General features: G+C 47.0%; 1 protein-coding gene across 9 annotated transcripts in view; it reads right to left on the bottom strand.

Moving 5' to 3' along the window:
• The window catches only part of ERG (ETS transcription factor ERG), a 269,120-nt gene that overhangs the window by 17,883 nt on the left and 229,877 nt on the right, over nt 1-21,360 (bottom strand). For 5 of the 9 annotated variants that reach the window (XM_023238738.2, XM_045036606.1, XM_045036605.1 and 2 more), the window contains 3 exons: nt 3,943-4,146; nt 2,996-3,076; nt 1,015-1,086 (listed from right to left, as the gene is read on the bottom strand). The exons of 1 other annotated variant lie outside the window; for it this stretch is intronic. In XM_023238738.2, coding sequence (XP_023094506.1) covers nt 1,015-1,086; nt 2,996-3,076; nt 3,943-4,146 — 357 coding nt within the window. The remainder of the gene's footprint in view (nt 1-1,014; nt 1,087-2,995; nt 3,077-3,942; nt 4,147-21,360) is intronic. 3 more of the 9 variants (XM_019839379.3, XM_011285773.4, XM_045036607.1) reach the window with 3 other exon arrangements.

The following is a 21,360-nucleotide window of genomic DNA, read 5'->3' as shown; positions in this document are numbered from 1 at the left end:
AAGTCCTGGGGAGGGGACCGAGGTCTGAGCCACGCTGCTCCTGATCTGACATGCCCTCCCCCTCCTTCCCCACCTGGCACACATCTAATCCTCCTGTGGCGGGTGGCCCTTCCTCTGGAGAGCGTCCTTCCCGCTCTCACGGAAGGTACGTTTGCAACCGCGGCTGGTCCTACAGCCTCTGCCATCAAAGATGATGCCTCTACTCCTTCAGGTTAGAGTCTCAGGGGCGTGTCTGCTCTACGTTGCCAGCCCTTGAGGTTCGACACTTATGTGTGAGTCTATCTCTGGCTCTAGGCGGCTCTACCACGACATCTAGAACTTCAGGCAAAGCCCGGATGTGTGCCTGTGAGCTGGTTTCCGTCGTCCCCTCCGCGGCTGACGCCCAGGAGGCGCTCCGTGGACATCGTGGAATGAACAGGCCAGCCTTCTGCAGACAGGAAGCTTTCTGAAGTCTGGCCCAGAATGTAACACTGTGCTTGTCACTAGTAAGCACTTGGTGATATTTATTCTTTCACGAATGACATGAAAATCAATTACCTAGAGCAATCAGGAAAGACATAAAGAGTCCGATGTAAATATCACCTATGACATGCTTCTGCTCTGAATCGCTGGCTCTCGTGACATGCCGAGAGTCCATCACTAACACTATGGGGACGCCTCGGGCTTCGTGTGTTCCCCCGAGGACACGCATCCTTTTGTCGCCTGGTGCGCAGGCGGGTGCTTTTCCGCCAGGCTTCCAGGGTGCCAACTTTGCCCATCTGCCTTTCAGAGCAGCTAGTTAAGGGGGGCCGATCTGCTTTGAATTCTGCGGTCGGGGACCTGAAGTGTGATCTCTGAATGAAACGGTCTGATGGAATCTGGGCTCCAGATTCACAGGGGCAGAACAAGACTGCTCAGGACTCCCTTCAGACCCAGGATCCGCGCCCTCTGACTCTGGTGACTTAGGTCACGGATCTCACGGGACATCCCAGGATGTCTCTGCAGGGACAGATCACACAGGGGTGTTTTTCGTACCTGGCCTAGTTGTAATTCTTTGCGTGGCCTCAGGATATACTGAAGTATTTGGGAAAATAAAAGCTGCACCCCCTGCAGACAAAAGGAAAGACAAAACATGTGAAGGTCTTTTGTTGTGGTTGTTGATCTCCTGCAACCAAATCAACTTTGCCCTGTGACACCAAAGGGAGGGGACCCCCTGGAGCCGGCCATCTGGGACTCCCAGGGGGTGGGTGGGGGGGGGGAAGGGATAAGCCAACGGGGGCAGAAACTGATTCCGACTATGGAGATAGATGTCAGGCTATACTGCGTCCCATTTGTCAGAAAATGTCCCGTGTTTTGATGGTATGGCTTCTTGCTGAAGCACATCTGTGTGTCCCCTATCACCCCCAACCATCTCACTTTATAAAAAAAAAAAATTCTATGGTGCGTATTTTCAATTATAAGTTGCAGAAAAATCCAGAGAAACATTTTACAGAGCCCTTGGAAAACAGTCCCAAAGAATTACAAATATTTTTTTTTGCCAAAGAATGTATGGATCTTATTAAAAATAAATCCACATTTCTCTTCAAATGCATGTTTCCCCTTCTCCGCCTCAATCCACTGCCCGTGTTGTGAGCAGGAAAAAAAAAATCCCCTTCTGCAGTTCGGTCCATTTGGAATCGGTCCTCCCGTTCTTCGATTGCTTCTACGTTTAACAGAAACACTAGTAACGAAAGCAGAGCGTTCTCGAAACTTTCGCTCACTGTTATACATTTTCTAAACAACTGTGAAATGATCAGAAAAGGTGTCGCTCAAGGGGGTTCTTAAGAGGGGGGAAATCACTCGGCCTAAGTTATTTGTTATTTTCTGGCCACAAGGTCATTAATAGGCTGACGTGTGTAACCTACAGTGAAAAAGCATACGACTGACTCCAAGCTTTTTTTTTTTTTTTTTTTTCACTTTCAATGAAAAGCACAATGTCCTGAATCTGGAGGACCAAGATAAAGGAGCCATCTATCTCACTGTAATACCCAAACCGGGACTCGCTCACGTTACACATTTTGGGAACACGGCTGTACTTCCGTGTGAGGCTGGCCACGAATCGGCTTCTTTGCCGACGACGGGGTTACCCAAGCCTTGATGGTTCCCGCCCCGGCCTGAGTGGTGGCAGAAGGGCCCTGCCGGCTGACACAGTGGGGTGAGCAGCCTGTGGCCAGGCTCCGGCAGCTGCCTCTATCAGGAGGGAGACGGCGGATGCCAGCCGCGGACACGTCCATCCGCAGAAAGCCAGCCTCGACCATGAGGGGGATGGGGAAGGTTAGCGGGGATGAAGCATCCTGTTCAATTCGACTAGACTCAGGCCATAAATAAACAGATAAAATGCAGAATCTGTGGTTAGAGACGGGGTAGCAGGGATCGGGTTAGTAACTGATTTCATATCCTCCAAAATGACAACGCAGTCTCCCTTTCAGCCCCAAGCTCCCAAAAAGTGACGAATGAGCTTTCTTTCCTCCTGCCCTTTGCAAACGTCCAGAGTCTGTGCAAGAAGATTAAAGTCAGGATGAGTCAAGTGGCCTAAGACTTTTCCTAAAAGGAAAAAATAAAACTCCTGCTTGTCCTAGTACACGTTCCTTTGCGAACAAAAAAGAAATAAAAAGAACCCCAAGGGCCCCCTTTCTATCGAACATGCTTTTAGTTTCTACAGTCAGCACAGCGGCAGATTGTAATCCAGCAAAAGAGAGGTAAGGCAAACTAAGGGCTAATTCTGCGCCTCTCCTGGTCTAAAGAAGTCCTTTGATGGTCCAGGGGGTGGGGAGTGCTCAGAAACCAAAATGGGCGCCCCCTGCCGGCCGGCTCTGGTACTTCAGCAAGAGCCTCCTGCATATCAAGAACCCCTCGAGCATCCCCTCTGTTCTGCCTTCCTGATGCCCTGACCGGCCCGCCATCCACCTTGAAAGCGTGCAATCTCTGGACAAGGCTTTGCGCGTGCCCTGTGGGGAAGGGGCAGGCCCAGCATTACCTGTGTTTCTAGCATGCATTAACCGTGGAGAGTTTTGTAAGGCTTTATCAACATCATCTGAAGTCAAATGTGGAAGAGGAGCTACAAAACAAAACAAAAGCGACATCAAAATGAAAAAGGAGAGAGAGAGAGAGAGAGAGAGAGAGAGAGAGAGAATTACCCTCCTTAAAAAAAAAGAAGAAGAAGAAGAAAAAAGAAAGAAAGAAGAAGAACACTTCCCCACCCCCACCCTACTTTCCTGAGCGGCTCGGAAATCTCTCCATGGCCCTGCGGCTGGTTAGCGTGTTAAAACCTAGGTGGGCCCATATTTAATTCGGGGAACAAGTGATCGGGATGCCAGGCAAAGCATTTACACCGGAGTCCACACCCAGCCCCCTGCTGCGCTATTTCCCTCTCCTGCCAACCATGCTTGATGTCTGAAAAATTAAACCATACAGCAAACCGGGTGAATTCATGCCTCCAATCGCCAATATGCCATTCCCACTCTGTCAGGTGAAGCCACGTGTCATGACACGAACTGGAAACTTCTCTCGCTCTGTGCTCAGGTGGGACCGGGAGGGGGCTTGGTTTAGCTTTAGGGAGGATGAGCCCCTAATTCCCATCGGGGGCCTTTCCGTCTGTTTCCGTTCTAGTGTGGGACACCACGGGGACTCAATAATGTGTGACCAGAGGAAGCTCTGCTCCCCTCTGCCATGTGATCCTCTTGGTGGAGGTGACCCGGGGGGAGGCAGCTGAAGCCTCGTGTGACCCCTCCGGCCTCTGGGAAAAGCGCTTGACCGCTTGTCACATGTGTACCTAGATCGTGGCCTCGTAAGCGTTTGGTTCTCCCAGATCCTACGTGAGAACTGGGTTAGGGCGGGAAGAAGCCGTCACAGACCGGACTGGACCCCCTCGGCTCGGGTTGGCGCGAACCCGCACCCCAGTGAGCTCTGTCCCGACCCTCTTACTCTCTCTGAGGTAGTGCAGGTGGGAGAGAAGGATGTCGGCGTTGTAGCTCGGGGTGAGCCTCTGGAAGTCGTCCTTGGTCATCTTGCAAAGCTCCTTCCCGTCGATGTTCTGGAACAGCAAGATGTCGACGTCCGGAAGGCCGTACTCTTTCACTGCCCACTCCAGCCACTGCCGGACGTGGTCCGTACTCCACAGCGTAGGATCTGAAAGGGGTTGGGACAGAAGCAATCGGCTAGTTGGCTCCCGAAGACGCATTTCCAGGGCAGAGCCACATCCCGGGCAGGGCCCCCGCCAGCCACGGCTTCCCGGAGGGGCCCCTTCCCCGCTGTTCTAGAAGACAGGCTTCCAAACAGGCGCGGCGCCCTGTCAAAAGCAAGTGTCTTGGGGGAAAGGCAAAAACAAAAAAACAAAAAAACAAAACAAAAGCCATCTGAGTCACGCCCAGAAATCGCTGCCTTTAAAGTGAATCGTTCTGGAACACCACTGGCTGGCCCCTCGTGGCTCAGATCATCTGAAGTTTCACGTAGGCACCAGGCTTTTTTTTTTTTTTTTTTTTTTAATTTTTTTTTTTCAACGTTTATTTATTTTGGGGACAGAGAGAGACAGAGCATGAACGGGGGAGGGGCAGAGAGAGAGGGAGACACAGAATCGGAAACAGGCTCCAGGCTCCGAGCCGTCAGCCCAGAACCCGACGCGGGGCTCGAACTCACGGACCGCGAGATCGTGACCTGGCCGAAGTCGGACGCTTAACCGACTGCGCCACCCAGGCGCCCCTACACCAGGCTTTTTTATTATTCATTTTTGTCACTTAGTTTCATTTTTATTTATTTATTTACAAATGAAAAAATCATGGAAATTTTCTTTCCTTAGGGAACTGTTGGCATCGAGAGCTCAGAACACAAATCAGGAAGACGCTCATCACCGTCCGTCACGCAAAAAAAGCATTCGTACAAAATACTGAAAAATACTGACCGCAAAACTGGAAGTCACGCGTAGGTGAACGAAAACCCTAGTGCCTCCCGTGGGCTGGTGTTTCTTTTTTTTATTATTGTTTTTCTTAATGTTTATTTTTGAGAGACAGGGAGAGAGAGAGCGCGCGAGCAAAACAGGGGTGGGGCAAAGAGAGACAGAGAGACAGAATCGGAAGCAGGCTCCAGGCTCTGAGCTGTCAGCACAGAGCCAGACACAGGGGGCTCAAACTCACGACCTGAGCCTCAGTCGGTGCTTAACCAAAATGAGCCACCGGGCACCCCATATGGGCTGGTATTTCATTAAAAAAAATTTTTTTTAAGTTTATTTATTTTTGAGAGAGAGAGAGAGAGCATGAGCAGGGGAGAGGCAGGGAGAGAATGAGAGGGAGACACAGAATCTGAAGCGGGCTCCAGGCTCTGAGCTGTGAGCACAGTGCTCCACGCGGGGCTCGAAGTCACAGACTGTGAGATCATGACCGGAGCCGAAGTCGGACGCTTAACCAACTGGGCTCCCCAGGCGCCCCTGGGTTGGTATTTCCAAGAGAGAGCGGTTGGTTTCCTGTTTTTCCTGCAGAGAGTTTGATTTTGCACCTATCAGGCACCTGCAGGAGTAGGGGGCTGGCTGGGGGACCTTCTCACCGCACAGCTACGGCACACAAACACCCCACCTCAGGCAGGCAGTGTCATCCCACTCCACTGCCACATATGGGAAGGGACCTGGGTAGAGTCCCAGAGGGCGCAGCCAGTGGGACAGACACTGTATTGTCCCCAGTGGAAATACAGCCAGGAGCACCCCACACAAACAGCCTGGGCAGAGGGATATTTAGGGCACCCGAATACCGGCAGGTAGGAGGGGCACCTGGGTGGCTCAGTCAGTGAAGCGTCTGACTGCTCCTTGGGTCATGATCTTGCAGTTTGTGAGTTCGAGCCCCACATCGGGCTCTGCACTGGCGGATTTTCTCTTCCTCTCCCTCTCTCTGCCCCTTCCCACTTGCATGCAAACTTCTCTCTCTCTCTCCCTCTCTCTCTCTCTCTCTCTCTCTCTCTCTCTCAAAATAAATAAACTTAAGAAAAAAATATTTGCACATGGGAGACACCCAGGCAGGGAGCAGGAGCCCAGAGTTCGAATCCCAGGGTCCTTCAACTCGCTGCAACCCCCAGAGACTGTCTCCCCTTCCCGCATCTGTTTTTACATGTAAACCGAGAGCCTTGACCTTGGTTCTGTGGACAGGCCCTTAGAGGTCAGGCGTGCTGCGATGCTCTGGTCATAATGAGTGAGAATCTGGTGTAGGGATAAGTCATCCTTTGGAATCACTTCGTAGCTAATAGCTTTAGAACTTTGGTCTTACTAACATTTCAGGCTACTCAAGAGTCGGGCATGGTGTGTGCCCTTGGAAGAGGTTTTAAGTTTACAGAAGTAAACAGCAGTAACAGTGAGAGGCTTCCAGACAATCCTACCACCAGAGCCTCCTCCCTCTCGCCCGCTTCCTCTCTGCTTTCTATTTTTCATCTCTCCCTCCTTCTGTCTCCCCCACCCTCCTCCCATCCACACCCTAATATTTCATTTCTTTTCTTATTCACTTAATTTTTAAGAAAAAATTTTAAATCTTTATTTATTTTTGAGAGAGAGAGAGAGAGAGAGAGCGCATGAGCAGGGGAGTGGCAGAGAAAGGGAGAGAGAGAGAGGGAGACACAGAATCAGAAGCAGGCTCCAGGCTCTGAGCTGTCAACACAGAGCCCGATGCAGGGCTTGAACTCACAGACCACAAGATCATGACCTGAGATGAAGTCGGACACTTAACCCACTGAGCCACCCAGGCGCCCCAAGCTTATTCACTTATTTTGAGAGAGAGAGAGAGAGAGAGAGAGAGAGAGAGAGAGAGCATGAGCAGGGGAGGGGCAGAGAGAGAGGGAGGGAGAGAATCCCAAGCAGGCTCCAGGCTCCAATTCTGGGCTTGAACTCACAAACCATGACATGAGCAGAAACCAAGAGTTGAACGCCCAACGGGTGGCCCTCGTATCTTTTTTTAATTGAAAGAAATGACTTCAAATCCAATGGAATCCACCTCCTAGCTTCCCCCGCCTCAACACCCGTGAAGCAACCACCATTCTGAGCTTGGTGCCCATCATCCCTACGTATACTTGAATACTTTTACCCTATCAACCATGTGTGTTGGTTGTGCTTTTATTTTTTTCTTAATTTTTATTTTAATGTTTATTTATAATATTGGAGAAAGAGAGAGAGACAGAGCTCCAGCAGGGGAGCGGCAGAGAGAGAGGGAGACACAGAATCCGAAGCAGGCTCCAGGCTCTGAGCCGTCAGCACAGAGCCCCACACGGGGCTCGAACCCACGGACTGTGAGATCATGACCCGAGCCGAGGTCGGACGCTCAACCCACCGAGCCACCCAGGCCTCCGGTGCAGTTTGTGCTTTTAAACTTCACGTGAACGGTATCTGATTTGCTCTGGGCACCGACCAGTGTATTTTCAAGATGTGTCCAAGTTAATCCACGTGGGAGTATTCAATCGTGTCAACCAAGCAGCTCTCGGGCCCCCTCACAGGCGTGGACACAATTCACTTCTCCGTGAACACCCAAGCGCCCGTGCCCACCCCGCACATGTGAAGGAATCGGCACTGGTCCACAACTCTGGCTCTACATTGGAATCACACGGAGATGGGGGCCCGAGCCTGGTCTCGCCCACGGAGATTCTAACTTCATCCTGCTGGAGGGCAGCCTGAGCATCGGAACTGTTAAAAGCTCCCCAGGTAATTCTTAAGCGCAGCCGAGGTTCAGACCATCACCCCCAGGGGCCTCGCTGCTCCAAGTGTGGAACAGAGTCTCGGGCGCCCCTCCCCACCTACATTTCCACCAGTTCTCGGGATGATCCGCGTGCAGGTTAAGCGTGGGAAGGGCCGGCCTGAAGGGGGCACCTAGATGTGGAATTGCTGGGTCGTGGGGCATGTACATGCTCAGTTTTTCCGGCTGCTATCGGATCTCAACCAGTTTTGTAACACTCACGCTCTCAACCAGCAATCAGCGCCCAGAATCTGAAAACCAAGGACAGCTCTGCGTCAACGACAGCATCATCTACAAAATCTGAAATGACAGGAAGGTGTGTACCTTCCTCTGTAACCCAAACGCACGGGACCGCTTCGGTCGTCTGCGAAAACTGAGTGCGTACACAGAAGGGTAACTTTGTCCACCAGGAGAGTTCAGATGGCTCGTCGCCACCGGGTCAGGGTTTTACCTTCAGAGATAAAAATGGTCAAAACCCCAGACTGCTTTTATAGAAGGTCTTCCTTCTTCTTCTTTTTTTTTTTCTCATGGCTCTGTCGTAATTCCTCGTTATGCAGAGCTGGATCGCATGTAATGATCTGCAACTCAAGCCCTCATCCCCCTCGGTTCTGTGCAGAGGACAGTCGCAGACACTCACACGGAAGGTCCTGCCGTCTGCTGCCCCACCCTTTGTGTTTTTATTTTGTCATGTTCTGCTTTTAACAACCCAGAAGGACTATTTTGGTGGGGGGGGGGGTGGGGGGGAGTAGCTACTTCCTAGAAATCAGTTCATTCTGGGAATGCATTTTCTTCTCTTAATGGTATAACCAGATATTTAAAAAATGATATATAAGTATCTTCCTGCAAGTCCCTGGGTTCATGTTAAAATAGTGAAATGACACCTTAGGAAGACAGCCAAAAAAGACAAGTCTCGTTTCTCTGTGGTCCCGCGCCACAGAGATTGGTTTCCCTCGCTAAGCCCAGCTTATTCAACTTTCCTTTCAGGGACTCACGGGCGAGACCCCAGAGACCAATTCTTTGACCTGTATTGTTCTTATTTCCAACGTTCTCACTTTTGGTTGGTGAAACGGCTCTTTTCTTCTACCGCTGGCGTGACTATAAATTGCTACCGCCTTTGCAATGAACAATTCGGCGATACGTTTGAGATGTCCTTAAAAAACCGTGTGCATCGTCTCTGAACTAAAAAATTCCACTTCTAGAAATTTATCATAAGGAAATAGTAGAGGATGTGCGCAATGATTTATTTTCAAGGATGCTCTTTGTAGTGTTGTTTATAATAGCATAACATTGGAAACACCCTAAATGTCCAACCGAAAGAAAACGAGTTAAGTTGCCGTACATTTAGGGATGTTTCTGTGATGCTTGCAAACTACAATGATACCGCAGAATATATCGATATGAAAACGTGCTCAAGGTGAATTAAATTGAAAAGTCTGAAAACATTATTGAAGCACAATTATACTTTGTGAAGAAGTGTAAATACATTCATGGAAAGAATTTGGGAGAGCTAGGCAGAAATATGTCAACCGCCATCTCTGGAGAACAAGTGATGGGGATTTTTAGATTTTTTTTCTCTTTCACCAAACTGCATTTTCTCTTATTTCTCCAACAAACATGTAGTACTTAGGTTAAAAAGGTGTTTATAAAGACGTATTCTGGGGGCGCCTGGGTGGCGCAGTCGGTTAAGCGTCCGACTTCGGCCAGGTCACGATCTCGCGGTCCGGGAGTTCGAGCCCCGCGTCGGGCTCTGGGCTGATGGCTCGGAGCCTGGAGCCTGTTTCCGATTCTGCGTCTCCCTCTCTCTCTGCCCCTCCCCCGTTCATGCTCTGTCTCTCTCTGTCCCAAAAATAAATAAACGTTGAAAAAAATTAAAAAAAAAAAGTATTCTGCTCTGTTTCAAAATCAAAACAAGATCTCACAAAGGATTTACATATATGCATATTTGTTAAGGTGTTTTTATAAAACTTTCAACGGTGTAAGATTTTAATCTCACTTTCTTCTACAGTTGATGAATGGGTATCTTTTTCATTTGAAAAGAATAAAGATATCCAAAGTTGCGTTACTCCCGTATCTTTTTGAGAATGGATCTCCACGTCCCTGTCCTATACGTTTATAAGCGAAGAACGTGAAAAACCAAATATGGTCATCTGATACAATAAATGAGGATGTTCCTTTCTGACCTATCCTTGGGGCGCCATTATTCCAGACCTACTCTGGCGGTGTCACAACAGAGAACCCTTTTCAAGGGACAAGGCCCATCTCCTCAACACGAAGCACAGGACACTTAGTTCGCTGGGTCCCGATGTCTTCATAGGTGTTATTCTCAACCATTCCCCATTCTGTCTCCCTACAGCCACACACGCCCCATGCCTGTGCCCAAACACCACCCACTGCCTGCAGGACCAGCCCCTTCTTGTCCCCTTACCTACACTCACCACCTGCTTTGGCCATCTGTCCTCAAGGCTCTTGAGGGGTAAGCGCTTGTCACGACCCTCTGGGTAGGGAGGTGATGTCAAGACTGCAAGCCCACTCCCTGCACCAATGACAGCGCCCCAGTGAGCCCCACCCACCCCAGCTACCCCGGCCCAGCATGGATGCTACAGCAGTAGGTCGCGTTTTGGAGAGTTCAAGTCAATGTGTTGGGTCCCAGCTCACCCTTCGACGCCATAGAGAGCCCAGTAGCGTCTCTTGGGTACCCTCCATGGTTCATGGTATGTCAGCAAAGTTTTCTTCTTCTGTCCCACCCTGCCGTCACTGAAGGAGGCTCACGAGGTCCCACGAGATTCAAGAGCCCTTACCTCCTTCTCCGATTCCCCACTATGCATGTGAAGGAGAAAGGGGAGGGGGCCAGAGAACGAACCCCAGCCAAGGTATCGCCTTTGCCCGTGTTTAGGTGTGCCATCTCACACCTTCCACCTCCAGAGAGCAGCCAGGCTCAGAACCCATCACCTAACCTCATGATGGAGCCTGCTTTTCCTCTTCCATAAAACAACACGCAGAATCCAAGGACCTAAGGCACGACTCCCATAGGACAAGGACTAAGATTAAGTAAACTCACCTAAGAGTTACTGAGCATTTGCTACACACGAGTATGGATTCAGAGGCGGCCAGGAGAAAGAGACGCCAAGGAAAAACATAAACTTTTCACCACAAGGGCTTGGCTTGAGCCTGGGTTAATGAAAAGGATTTGACAGAATTAAGGTGACAGAGCAGAGAAGCTCTTTAGTTTACGGGAGCAGCGTAAGCCCGGCTTCATAGCTGCAGAGGCATGAAACACCAGAGGTGTTGAGAGAGAAGGGAAAAACCAGGGGTGGCTACCGCGGAGGGTTTCAGAGGGCGCACACAAATGGAGGAGGATGGATATGAACGTTGGGGGTCCGATCACAGGGAGCCTTAAACGTCTTGCTAAGAAGGCTGGACTTGATGGTCCAGGAATTTCTGAGCCACTGAAAACGTCTGAGGCATCGAATCATAATCACATCGAGTACCCAAACTTGGTGGTCAAATAAAAGGCTCTTGGGGGGGTTCTGATTCAACCATCTACTAGATGTAAACGTTAACCTCTCTGGAAATCATTTCCTTCTTCTGTGGGTAATTAAGTGAAATGTCAGGGGAATAGAAAAGTAAAGGAGATAATGAATGTGAAAGCACTCTGCCAACAGTAACATAACTGCGGAGAAAGAATGCATCCACACGCTGGATTTCGCATCGTAAACTCTGCGGAGATGAAATAAACAATCTATTATCGCAGGAGCAGCCTCTTCCTTTAAACGCAGAGGTCTGATTTATCGCTTTATTTTGAGAAGCTTTTGGAGGTGCTTTCTGTCAGATGAATTATGAACCACTGAAGATAAGTTGTTTGGTTTTCAGCCTCCAGTCCAATTGTTTTGAAAACATCTGTGTCACCAGCCCACATCTCACGGACATCAAAATGGTAAGCCCCCATAGTCCAAGGGAGGTCAGGAGTTGCACCCTTTAAATTACTGCTGGGGCGGGGGGAGTGGCGAGCAGTGCGTGGGTGGAGGGCTGAACTTATTTTTACATTTCCCTGAAACTGTTTTCTGACCTAGTAGAGTTCCACAGCTGCCAGGAAAATATTAAGTAGATATTTAAATCAGTTTGTGAAACAGAATACCTCATGCAGGCAAACATCCTGTTTCAGACCCCCCACCCCCTGCCAGAGGAATGAATAAAAGTAAGGTTAAGCAAGAGTCAAACTGGTGAAAATATAAGCCCCGAGTGACATTTTTCTTGAACAATACCAGCGTAAGCTATCGGCTTTCAGATTTAAAAAAAAAAAAAAGGACCAAAAACATAAAATGTATCTCCAAGCCATATCACAACCCTATGAAATCTTTGTTTATAAAACCCAGCCCTGGGCAAGTCTGCCAGTCTGCTGTCCGAGACACTCAGAAGCCTGCAAAAATAAGACTTAACATTTCGTTTCCTTGTAGGGGGAGGCTTTACATTTACAAAGCAGGCTCAATAGAACTGGCCTCCCTTCGGGCTTCACTGTATCACAGGTTGAAATTTGAACACAAAAAGCCTACACCCAAGGCTGTTTCTGAACCTTTTAATTTCCTAATTCATAGATGAGGTTCAGTCACCGTTTTGATAGCTATTGATTTCTAATGTTTTGTTTTAAATTAGTGAATTAGCCAGCGAATGAGGTCTATATGACACCAATTTTCTTTTATTCTTTTATTCCAGTCGTTCTTTTTTGGTGGCCTATAGTGTATGGTCAATTTCTACAAATATCCCTGGAGAGTTTACAAAGAATGTATATTCTCTAATTGTTACATGTAGGTTTCTATAAATAACCACTGGGTCAAAATTGGTAACATATACCTAATTTTTATGTCATTGATCGATCAACTGCTGCAAAAGGCAAATTGAAATCGCTCACCAAAAGTGGATCTTTTTCTCCTTACAGTTCTTTATGTATTTGGAGCCTATGTTATTATGTACATACAAGTTCATCACTGTTATATGGTTTTCATGAATGTAACCTTTTTTGATTATGTATTAACCTTCAATTATCTCCAATAATGCTTTCTGCTTTCTATTTCCACTTTTGTCATGTGTGTTTTGCTTAGAATTTGACTAGCACATTTTATTCCATCTGTTTGCTGTCATTCTTTCTTTGTGTTAGATGTTTTTATAAAGAGCACTTAACTGACTTTGGAGTATTTTTTATTTATTTTTATTTTATTTTTTTAAATACAATTTATTGTCAAATTGGCTATCATCCTTTCCCTTTTGGTTTGGCTGCTTAACATTCTAGTTTTATTTCTTTATTTGTGAATCTTTAAACAAAATCTAGATTTAATCACCAAATATATCCTTTTCCCAAAGAAAGCAAGGAATTTAGAAGTCTCGAACTCTCATCATCCATCCCTAATCTTATATGATGATGTTGCCCAATGTTTTCATCCTACCCTGTTGTTGTACTGCCTACTTAGAAGGCTGTTATCACTTTACAGCCATTTCTCTTTAGATCTATTCTTATATTAACCAGTTTCAATGCTCCCATTTTCTTCTTATCTCACTCTTTCATCCAGGATCCATTTTCTTTGTTTATTAAATCTTTTGTTATTTCCTGAAGTGAGGGTCAGTTGGCAACATACTCTGACCCTTTGTTTGAAAGTATCTTTATTTCCCCCCCAATTTACATAATGAATCAGAATGCACTCTTAATGTAGTTTTCTTTTTTTTTTTTAATTTTTTTTCAACGTTTATTTATTTTTGGGACAGAGAGAGACAGAGCGTGAACGGGGGAGGGGCAGAGAGAGAGGGAGACACAGAATCGGAAACAGGCTCCAGGCTCTGAGCCATCAGCCCAGAGCCCAACGCGGGGCTCGAACTCACGGACCACGAGATCGTGACCTGGCTGAAGTCGGACACTTAACCGACTGTGCCACCCAGGCGCCCCAAGTCATGATTTTAAAGGACCCGTTGGCTTCACTAAACTACTAAGCAAGTTTATGGCAGAAAAAAAAAGAAAAAGTGAAGAGCCCAGAAGATAGCTACTTTTATCTCTTCAAATATTTCATATCTTCTGTTCTTTTTATTCCCTCCTTTCTGGAATGTCTATTAGATCTGCACAGCACATTCTCATGAGCCCCTTCCCTGCCCTTGACCTTCTCTCCTATGTCCCCTCTCTTCATCACTGTGATGGGCTCTGAAAACAACTGCAAGTCTGCTTTCGTTAATTCACTCTTTGGCTTTTTCAGGTCAGCTGTTTAACCCTTCTACTGAGTTTCTGATACCTTGGAATCCTTTTTTTGTGTTTCTAGGAGTCTTCCTGCTTCTTCAAAATCACCTGTTCTTTTCCATAACGTCTTTTCCATAACCTCTTTTGGGTTCCTTCTTTTGTGTATTTAACCACTTTAAAATCTACTTTTACTTTATATTCTCAATCCCATACTTGAATTATCTAACGTCCTTGAGGGTCCGTGGTCTCTGCTGAATCTTGGTCTAGGTAGGTTGTTTCTTCCTCTTTTTGTAATTTGGAGTTACAGAGTCCTCTTCAACGCATGTTCTTCTGCAGGAATTCTGTAAAGTTTGGACTGAAGACATGTCTGTCCAGGAAGAGTTCACAGGTACTTCCGCCAGGTGTCTGAGGTTATCATTAGTCCATGACCACTTTTCATTGCTTAATTCCTCAGCCTGGGGTTGCAGGAAAACACAGTTCGGTGTGTGTGTGCATAGGGAGAGAAGGGATCCAACTCTCTGCTTTGTGCAGCCCAAGACCTCATCTTCTGGCCCTTTAAAACCCAAATCTCTGTGGTGTAGACATTGGTATCCCACCCCCACCCATGCCACTTGTGACAAGTTGGTGACAACGGGAGGGTGGAGTACTCTGTTCTCAGCTCCCTCTTTGTTTTTAGTCCCTCAGGAGCTCACGCACTTTCTTCCCAGTTCAGCTATGCGTATCCAAGGGTATCTGATTCCAATCTGCATTTCCAGGTGCTGGGCCAGAGGAACATCTTTAGCTCCTCTTAAGCTCAATATTTTACCAGGACCACCAGTCCTCTTGGCCTAGTTTTTACCAATTTACTTTAAACGTTTCCATTTCCAATGCACCCATCACCCTAGCTCATGCTATGATCTATTCCATTCATGTTTTACGTAACCAATTGTCAAAAAATTGATTGTACATATTAATCATGTAACACCCTACAATTCAAACACTGTAAGAAAATGTGCCTATCCTTAGCCTGCTTGAGAAGACATAATTTCATTAGGTCTTTTATTCAAAAACACATGATTAAATCAGTTTTGCTGGCCCTAAACATATGTTTGGCATGCTGACGCACCCAAATATTTCACTGCGTGGCGTCATTCTCAACTCTTCTGGAGTGGTTTATCATGGTTTATCTAGTTTTTGGGATTTTGTTTTACTTCATTTCCTCCCTTGTTGCCTCTCCTTGGTCATTCCATGGTTACATAGCTTATGCTCATCGTGTTTTAGAAACGCAATGCCTGTTCCACTTAAAAGTTTCTTCCTGCTTGGGTTTTCTTTCTTTGCCCATCTTTTAGATGTTGGTGTCCCCAGAGTTTTGTCTCTGGTTCTCACTCCCTATGGGCACTCCCCTGGGTGTGCCCTATATACTCCCATGTTCCTCTTTTTTTTTTTTTTTTTTATATTTATTTTTGAGAACGAGGCAGAGCGTGAGCAGGGGCGGGGCAGAGAGAGAGGGAGACACAGAATCCGAAGCAGGTTCCAGGCTCTGAGCTGTCAACACAGAGCCCGATGTAGGGCTCGAACTCACGAACCAGGAGATCATGACCTGAGGCAAAGTCACACACTCAACCGACTGAGCCACCCAGGCGCCCCTCCCATGTTCTAACTACAACATGCACTCCATATTAGTTACCAAGCGTTGCTGTAACAGAGAACCATAAACTAAGTGGCTTAAAACAACAGAAATGTATTATCTTAGAGCTGTGGAGGCTAGCAGTCTGAGATCAAGGTGTCAGTAGGGCCGGCTTCCTCTGGGCTCTGGGTAGAATCCTTCCCCTGTCTCTTCTGGCTTTTGGTGGTGGTCAGTCAGCCATGCGTGGTATTCCCTGACTGACAGCTGTACCACTCCAATCTCTGCCTCCATTTTCACAGGGCTTCTCCCTACGTGCCTTCACATCATCTCTCCTTTGTGCATCTGGATCCAAATTTCCCCTTTTAATAAGGACGTAAGTCATTTTATTAGACCCACCCTCATGACCTCATCTTGACTTGATTCAACCTAAAAATACTCTACTTCCAAATAAGGTAATGTCCTAAGGCCCTGGGAGTTAGGGCTTTAACATAGCTTTTCTGTGGGGGCACAATTCAAACGACACCACATGCTTATATCTGCAGATCTAACTCGAGTCTAGAAACTTCTCCCAAATGCCTGAGCCAACTATGAAAAGGAAAGCTGTAATTTTTTGAGGCCCACTGTATCCTAGGCACTGTGTATGCACTTCACATGTGTTGTCTCATTTAACCCATACAGCGTCATATATATATGGCATGTATGTGTGTGTGTGTGTGTGTGTGTGTATATATATATATATATATATACATATATATATATATATATATATATATATATAGTAAGCATCACTATCATCTGTATTTGGGTGTAGCTGCAGGCCAAGGAAAGCCAAGATTAAGTGACTTTCCAGATCTCAGAGCTACAAAATGGCAGAGATTAGAACACAGGTGTGGTAACCCCCGACAGATGACTCTCCACCCTAAACTCTACCCCCATACTGCCTCACTGGTGTCCCACGGGTAACTTAAACACAGAATAAACCAAACCAAAATCATCTATCTTAAAATTTTTTTTCTAATTCATTATACGTCCAGCCAGCCACTCACGCTAGGTTTAAGCCATTTTCTTTTATTTTTTTTCTAAATTTTTTATTTATTATTGAGAAACAGAGAGAGACAGAGCATGAGCATGGGAGGGGCAGAGAGAAGGGGAGACACAGAATCCGAAGCAGGCTCCAGGCTCCGAGCTGTCAGCACAGAGCCCGCCCCAGGCTCGAACCCACGAACCGCAAGACCATGACCTGAGCTGAAGTCGGACACTCAACCGACTGAGCCACCCAGGCGCCCCAAATCTAAGCCATTTTCAATCCCATTGTGGAGTTACGTGCTGAGCAACACAGTAGACTATTGTGAACATCTCCAGTCTTTCCTTCTTTACTTAGTCCCCTTTGAAAAGCCCATTTTAGAATTTCTGCAGCAACTTAACCAACACATCCTACCATGGCATGGCTTTGTGTTCTTCCCTGGATAATTTTTTTTTTCAACGTTTATTTATTTTGGGGACAGAGAGAGACAGAGCATGAACGGGGGAGGGGCAGAGAGAGAGGGAGACACAGAATCGGAAACAGGCTCCAGGCTCTGAGCCATCAGCCCAGAGCCTGACGCGGGGCTCGAACTCACGGACCGCGAGATCGTAACCTGGCTGAAGCCGGACGCTTAACCGACTGCGCCACCCAGGCGCCCCTTCCCTGGATAATTTTGATAGTGTAGCATGGGAAGGAGAACTCAGCCTCTGGGATCAGACAGAACTGGATGAGAATCCTGGCTCTCCAAATTATTGGCTGAGACACCCTGAGCAATGATCTTGGCTTCCCCAGCTTTAGTTTCTTTACCTGTAACATGAGAACAACCAATACTACCTACACCATAGGGTGCTTTGTGAGGCTTAAATGAGATAATGCCTTACGGACAAAGTGGACAGCCCGGTGCCTGACAACAGTGTGCACTCGATACACAGGAGCCGTCACCATTTCTGTATTTATGATTTCGGTCACACATATAACCCAAGGGCAGTTTCCTCAATCGCTACGCTACCCAGCTCATAGTTTAGGACGATAATTAACTCGGACTTTAGGAGTTAAGGTTTAACTGGTTTGGTCGTCTGCTTGCTTGACTTGGTTGCACAGAAGCAATTTAAGTGGAAGCTTATAGAAACACGCTCCATAAGGTAGACACAGCGGGAGCGATCCGTGGGAGTGGTTCGTGGCATGACGAAGTAAAACGAAAGCTTGAGGTCTTACCAACAACTTCTGAAGGTATACGTGAGCACAGGCCTGGGTGGTGGCTCTGGTCTTACCCACCTGCACAAGTGTTCCTGAGAGAGTTGCTTTGCTTCTAGCTAGGGCTCCATGTTCCCATGTTTAAAGGGGGATGTTTATGATAGTTTTATGTGCCAACCTGACTGAATCACGAGACATCCAGACATTTGGTTAAACATTATTTCTGGGTGTGTCTGTAAGGGTGTTTCCAAAAGAAATCAGCATTTGAATTAGAAGACTGAGTAAACTCGAGTAGCCTGCCCTTCCCTGTGGGGGTGGGTGACACCAACTAACCCATAAGGACGCAAATGGAACAAAAAGGTGGAGGAAGGAAGAGAGGATTTGCTCCCTTTGCCTGACTTTTGAGCTGGGGCATTGATCTCGGGCCTTCAGGTCTCTGGCTTTCATGCTTTAAGACTCAGACTAAAATCTACACCTTTGGCTCTCCTGGGGTCCCAGTTTGCAGAAAACAGATTGTGGACTGTGGGACTTCTCAGCCTCCATAATCACATGGGCTAATTCCTCATAATAATAAAAAAGTGGTGAGGGAGAAAAAGAGACAGAGAGAGGGAGAGAGAGAGAAGGAGAGAGAGAGAGACAGAGAGACAGAGAGACAGAGAAAGACAGAGAGAGAGATTGGTTCTGTTTCTCTGAAGAACCCTAATACAAAGTTCAACTAAGATCATCAAGAGTCTTGGACCGCCAACCCCTGTGATCCTGTGATTCCTGCTAACTAAATCTGGATGACCATGAACTCAATAAATGCACATTAACTGAGCCCTGCGCACAGGCCCCGAGCTCGCTGCTTTGTGTGGTGATGAAGAATGCGAAAGACATATTCACCAACTCACAATCTAATAGGATAGACAGGCTCAGAAATTATGACCTCTAAGAAGACGAAAGCATAATAGGTTTACCCTCTGCACTTGGTCAGTGAGTACAGTCTTCTATCACTTGGTATTCGTTTGCTTTCAAAGCCCAGCTTGGAGATGTCATATGTGGGAGGAATCACGTGACAGCCATGTGAGCCCTCTGTCACTCTGACAACTCAAAATCTTGACTTCACCATAAGCCAGACCAGCAAAGACCCCCGCTGGGCGCATGTTCTCTGTCTGCATGGAGCCGTTCTCTCGTGTAATTCATTCTGTTCATAAAGGATGTCACAAGAAAACGGGCTGGTGAAACGCAATGCTGCAATTATATCAGAAAGATAGTCCCATGGTCCCCTCTATAGCCTCACTGGACCCTGAGTGTCAAGTCCGGGGATCCTGCGTGTGGGATGCAGAATTGAGAAAAACAATGCCTTCCTTGTGAAACTTCTCTGGGAAAACAAGGATTATGTTCCCACACGACTTTTTGATTTGGCTGCCAGGAAGCTCAAAGCCATACTGGAAGCATGGCTACAATATCTTGGCCAAGCTTGCGGTCGAATGTGGTCAAAATGGCTGCCTCATTCTTTCACGTGACCTTGGCTTTCCATCAGTAGTTTTAATTGCCTCAGTACTGACTCCTAATTTCTTTTTGATCAGTGGTTTGGTTCGCGTGTCTACCGGTAGCTGAGTTCACAAGGCGTCTCAAATCCTTCATGGGATTGAATGAATATACGCGTATCGAAGTAAGTAAGAGGTCTATTCTGGTATACAGTGTGAAACAAAATAAAGCATGATAATAAAATAATTGGTAAGATGTAAAAAAAAAAAAAAAAAGCCATGACGTTGCCAAAAGATCAAGGCTGGTTTCCTAGACAGAGTGGATTTGCCTTGCAGAAGGATCTGTTAGAGAAAGGAAGAAGGGCATTCCATCGGAGGGAACAGCATGCGCGAAGACACTGGGTTGTAGCAATGGCAGCACGAGAGCAGAGTGATGCGGTGGGGGGTGGGGGGACAGGATGTGGCAGAGAAAAATGACGGAGGCTGCAAAAAAATTTAGGAATCACAGCACAAAAGGTACAAAGGAAGCTCCTCTTGACCAGCCATCTCATTCCTCAGATGTTTGTGACATTTGCCTGAATCAGTCGTCTGAGCTCTGAATCGCACACTCTCCTGTCAGGAACTACACACTTCATTGTGGGTGGGTCTTATCTACTTCTGACGGGCGCTGGTCACTTCCTCCATGACAGGTACATGAGTTATAAGGGCTCAGTGAATACTTGATGAATTGAGGAGAAGGGACCCAGCACAGAGGGTGTGAGGAAGACACAATACCAGTAATTCCAGCCATGGGTGTTTGGGGGGCAAGAATAAAGGGGTCTTAAAGCACGTAAGAGCTTGTATTCACGGGACTGAAACACAGTAAGCGCTCCGTGAATGAATGAATGAATCAATCAATCAATCAGTGAGTGATGAAGTGAACGTGGCAATTCTTGATTTCCCAGACTTCTGATCGCCATGAGTGTTTGTGCCCCGGGCGGCTATTCAGAAAATAAAAGTAGAAATGTTTGAAAAGCCCAGTGCTTTAGCACTCATGTTAGGGAATAAAAACAGAAAAGGGAAAACAATCTTTCAAAATGGTGTAAGCTGCTAAAACCAGAGGTCCCGTTGCATTTTGGTCAGCATTTTGCAACTTTTAAGAACAGTGGACGAAGACTGTGCCTTCCTCTTTGTTAGCCCTGCTGGTTAGCACATCACCAAGTACACCGTGAATACCTCAAAAGTTACAGCGGCTGCCAGAGGGACACCTGGTACACAGAGGGACAGCGTCCCTGATGGCAGGTGCTCAGTGAGGCATCGTGAAGCCCAGGCTCTTTAGAATACTAGCTCCATGGGGCGCCTGGGTGGCTCAGTCGGTTGAGCGTCCGACTTCGGCTCAGGTCGTGAGCTCGCGGTTTGTGAGTTCGAGCCCCGCGTCGGGCTCTGTGCTGACAGCTCAGAGCCTGGAGCCTGCTTCGGATTCTGTGTCTCCCTCTCTCTCTGCCCCTCCCCTGCTCATGCTCTGTCTCTCTCTGTCTCAGAAATAAGAAAAAAAAAAGTGCACTCCAGTGGTGTAGTGGGGACCCATTTGTTTCCGAACAGTGATCTGTGTTTGCAGAACTGGGGAGGCAGACGTGGAAACAACTGGAAGTTAGATCCCTGCATCGTACCCCAGGTGTCTTGGCTGTTGTTAGGAATGCAGCCAAATGCCTACAAGCCTCATACTATGATTCAGTTTGTCAGAATGAATCTCAGGCTTCCTCTTCTCCCACACAGCGTTTCGTGCCTTTAACGGTCCCGGGTTTTCCTATGGATGAAGTGATGCGTGGTCTTTGCAGATTTTATTATTTTATTTTATTTTATTTTACTTTATTTCATTTTTTATTTCATTTTATTTTATTTTATCTTATCTTATTTTATTATTTTTATTTGAGTATGTTTGACACACAGTGTTACGTTAGTGCGCCACCCATGACAGGTCCCCAAAATACACCCTAAGGGAGAAGAAGCTTTAGGAAGACAAAATTCCTTCCCCCCGAACGGGTGACTCTTCATTTTTCAAAATTGTTGGGAACATCATCGTGAAACTATTGGTTATTTCTTCCCGGCCACCCACGCTTCTGAAAGTAACACAGCACGCCTTTATCGAAAACAGGTAAAAA

Source organism: Felis catus, chromosome C2 (genome assembly GCF_018350175.1).
Source record: "Felis catus isolate Fca126 chromosome C2, F.catus_Fca126_mat1.0, whole genome shotgun sequence".
NCBI classification, from domain to species: domain Eukaryota; kingdom Metazoa; phylum Chordata; class Mammalia; order Carnivora; family Felidae; genus Felis; species Felis catus.
This window is presented reverse-complemented; position numbering and strand designations above follow the sequence as displayed.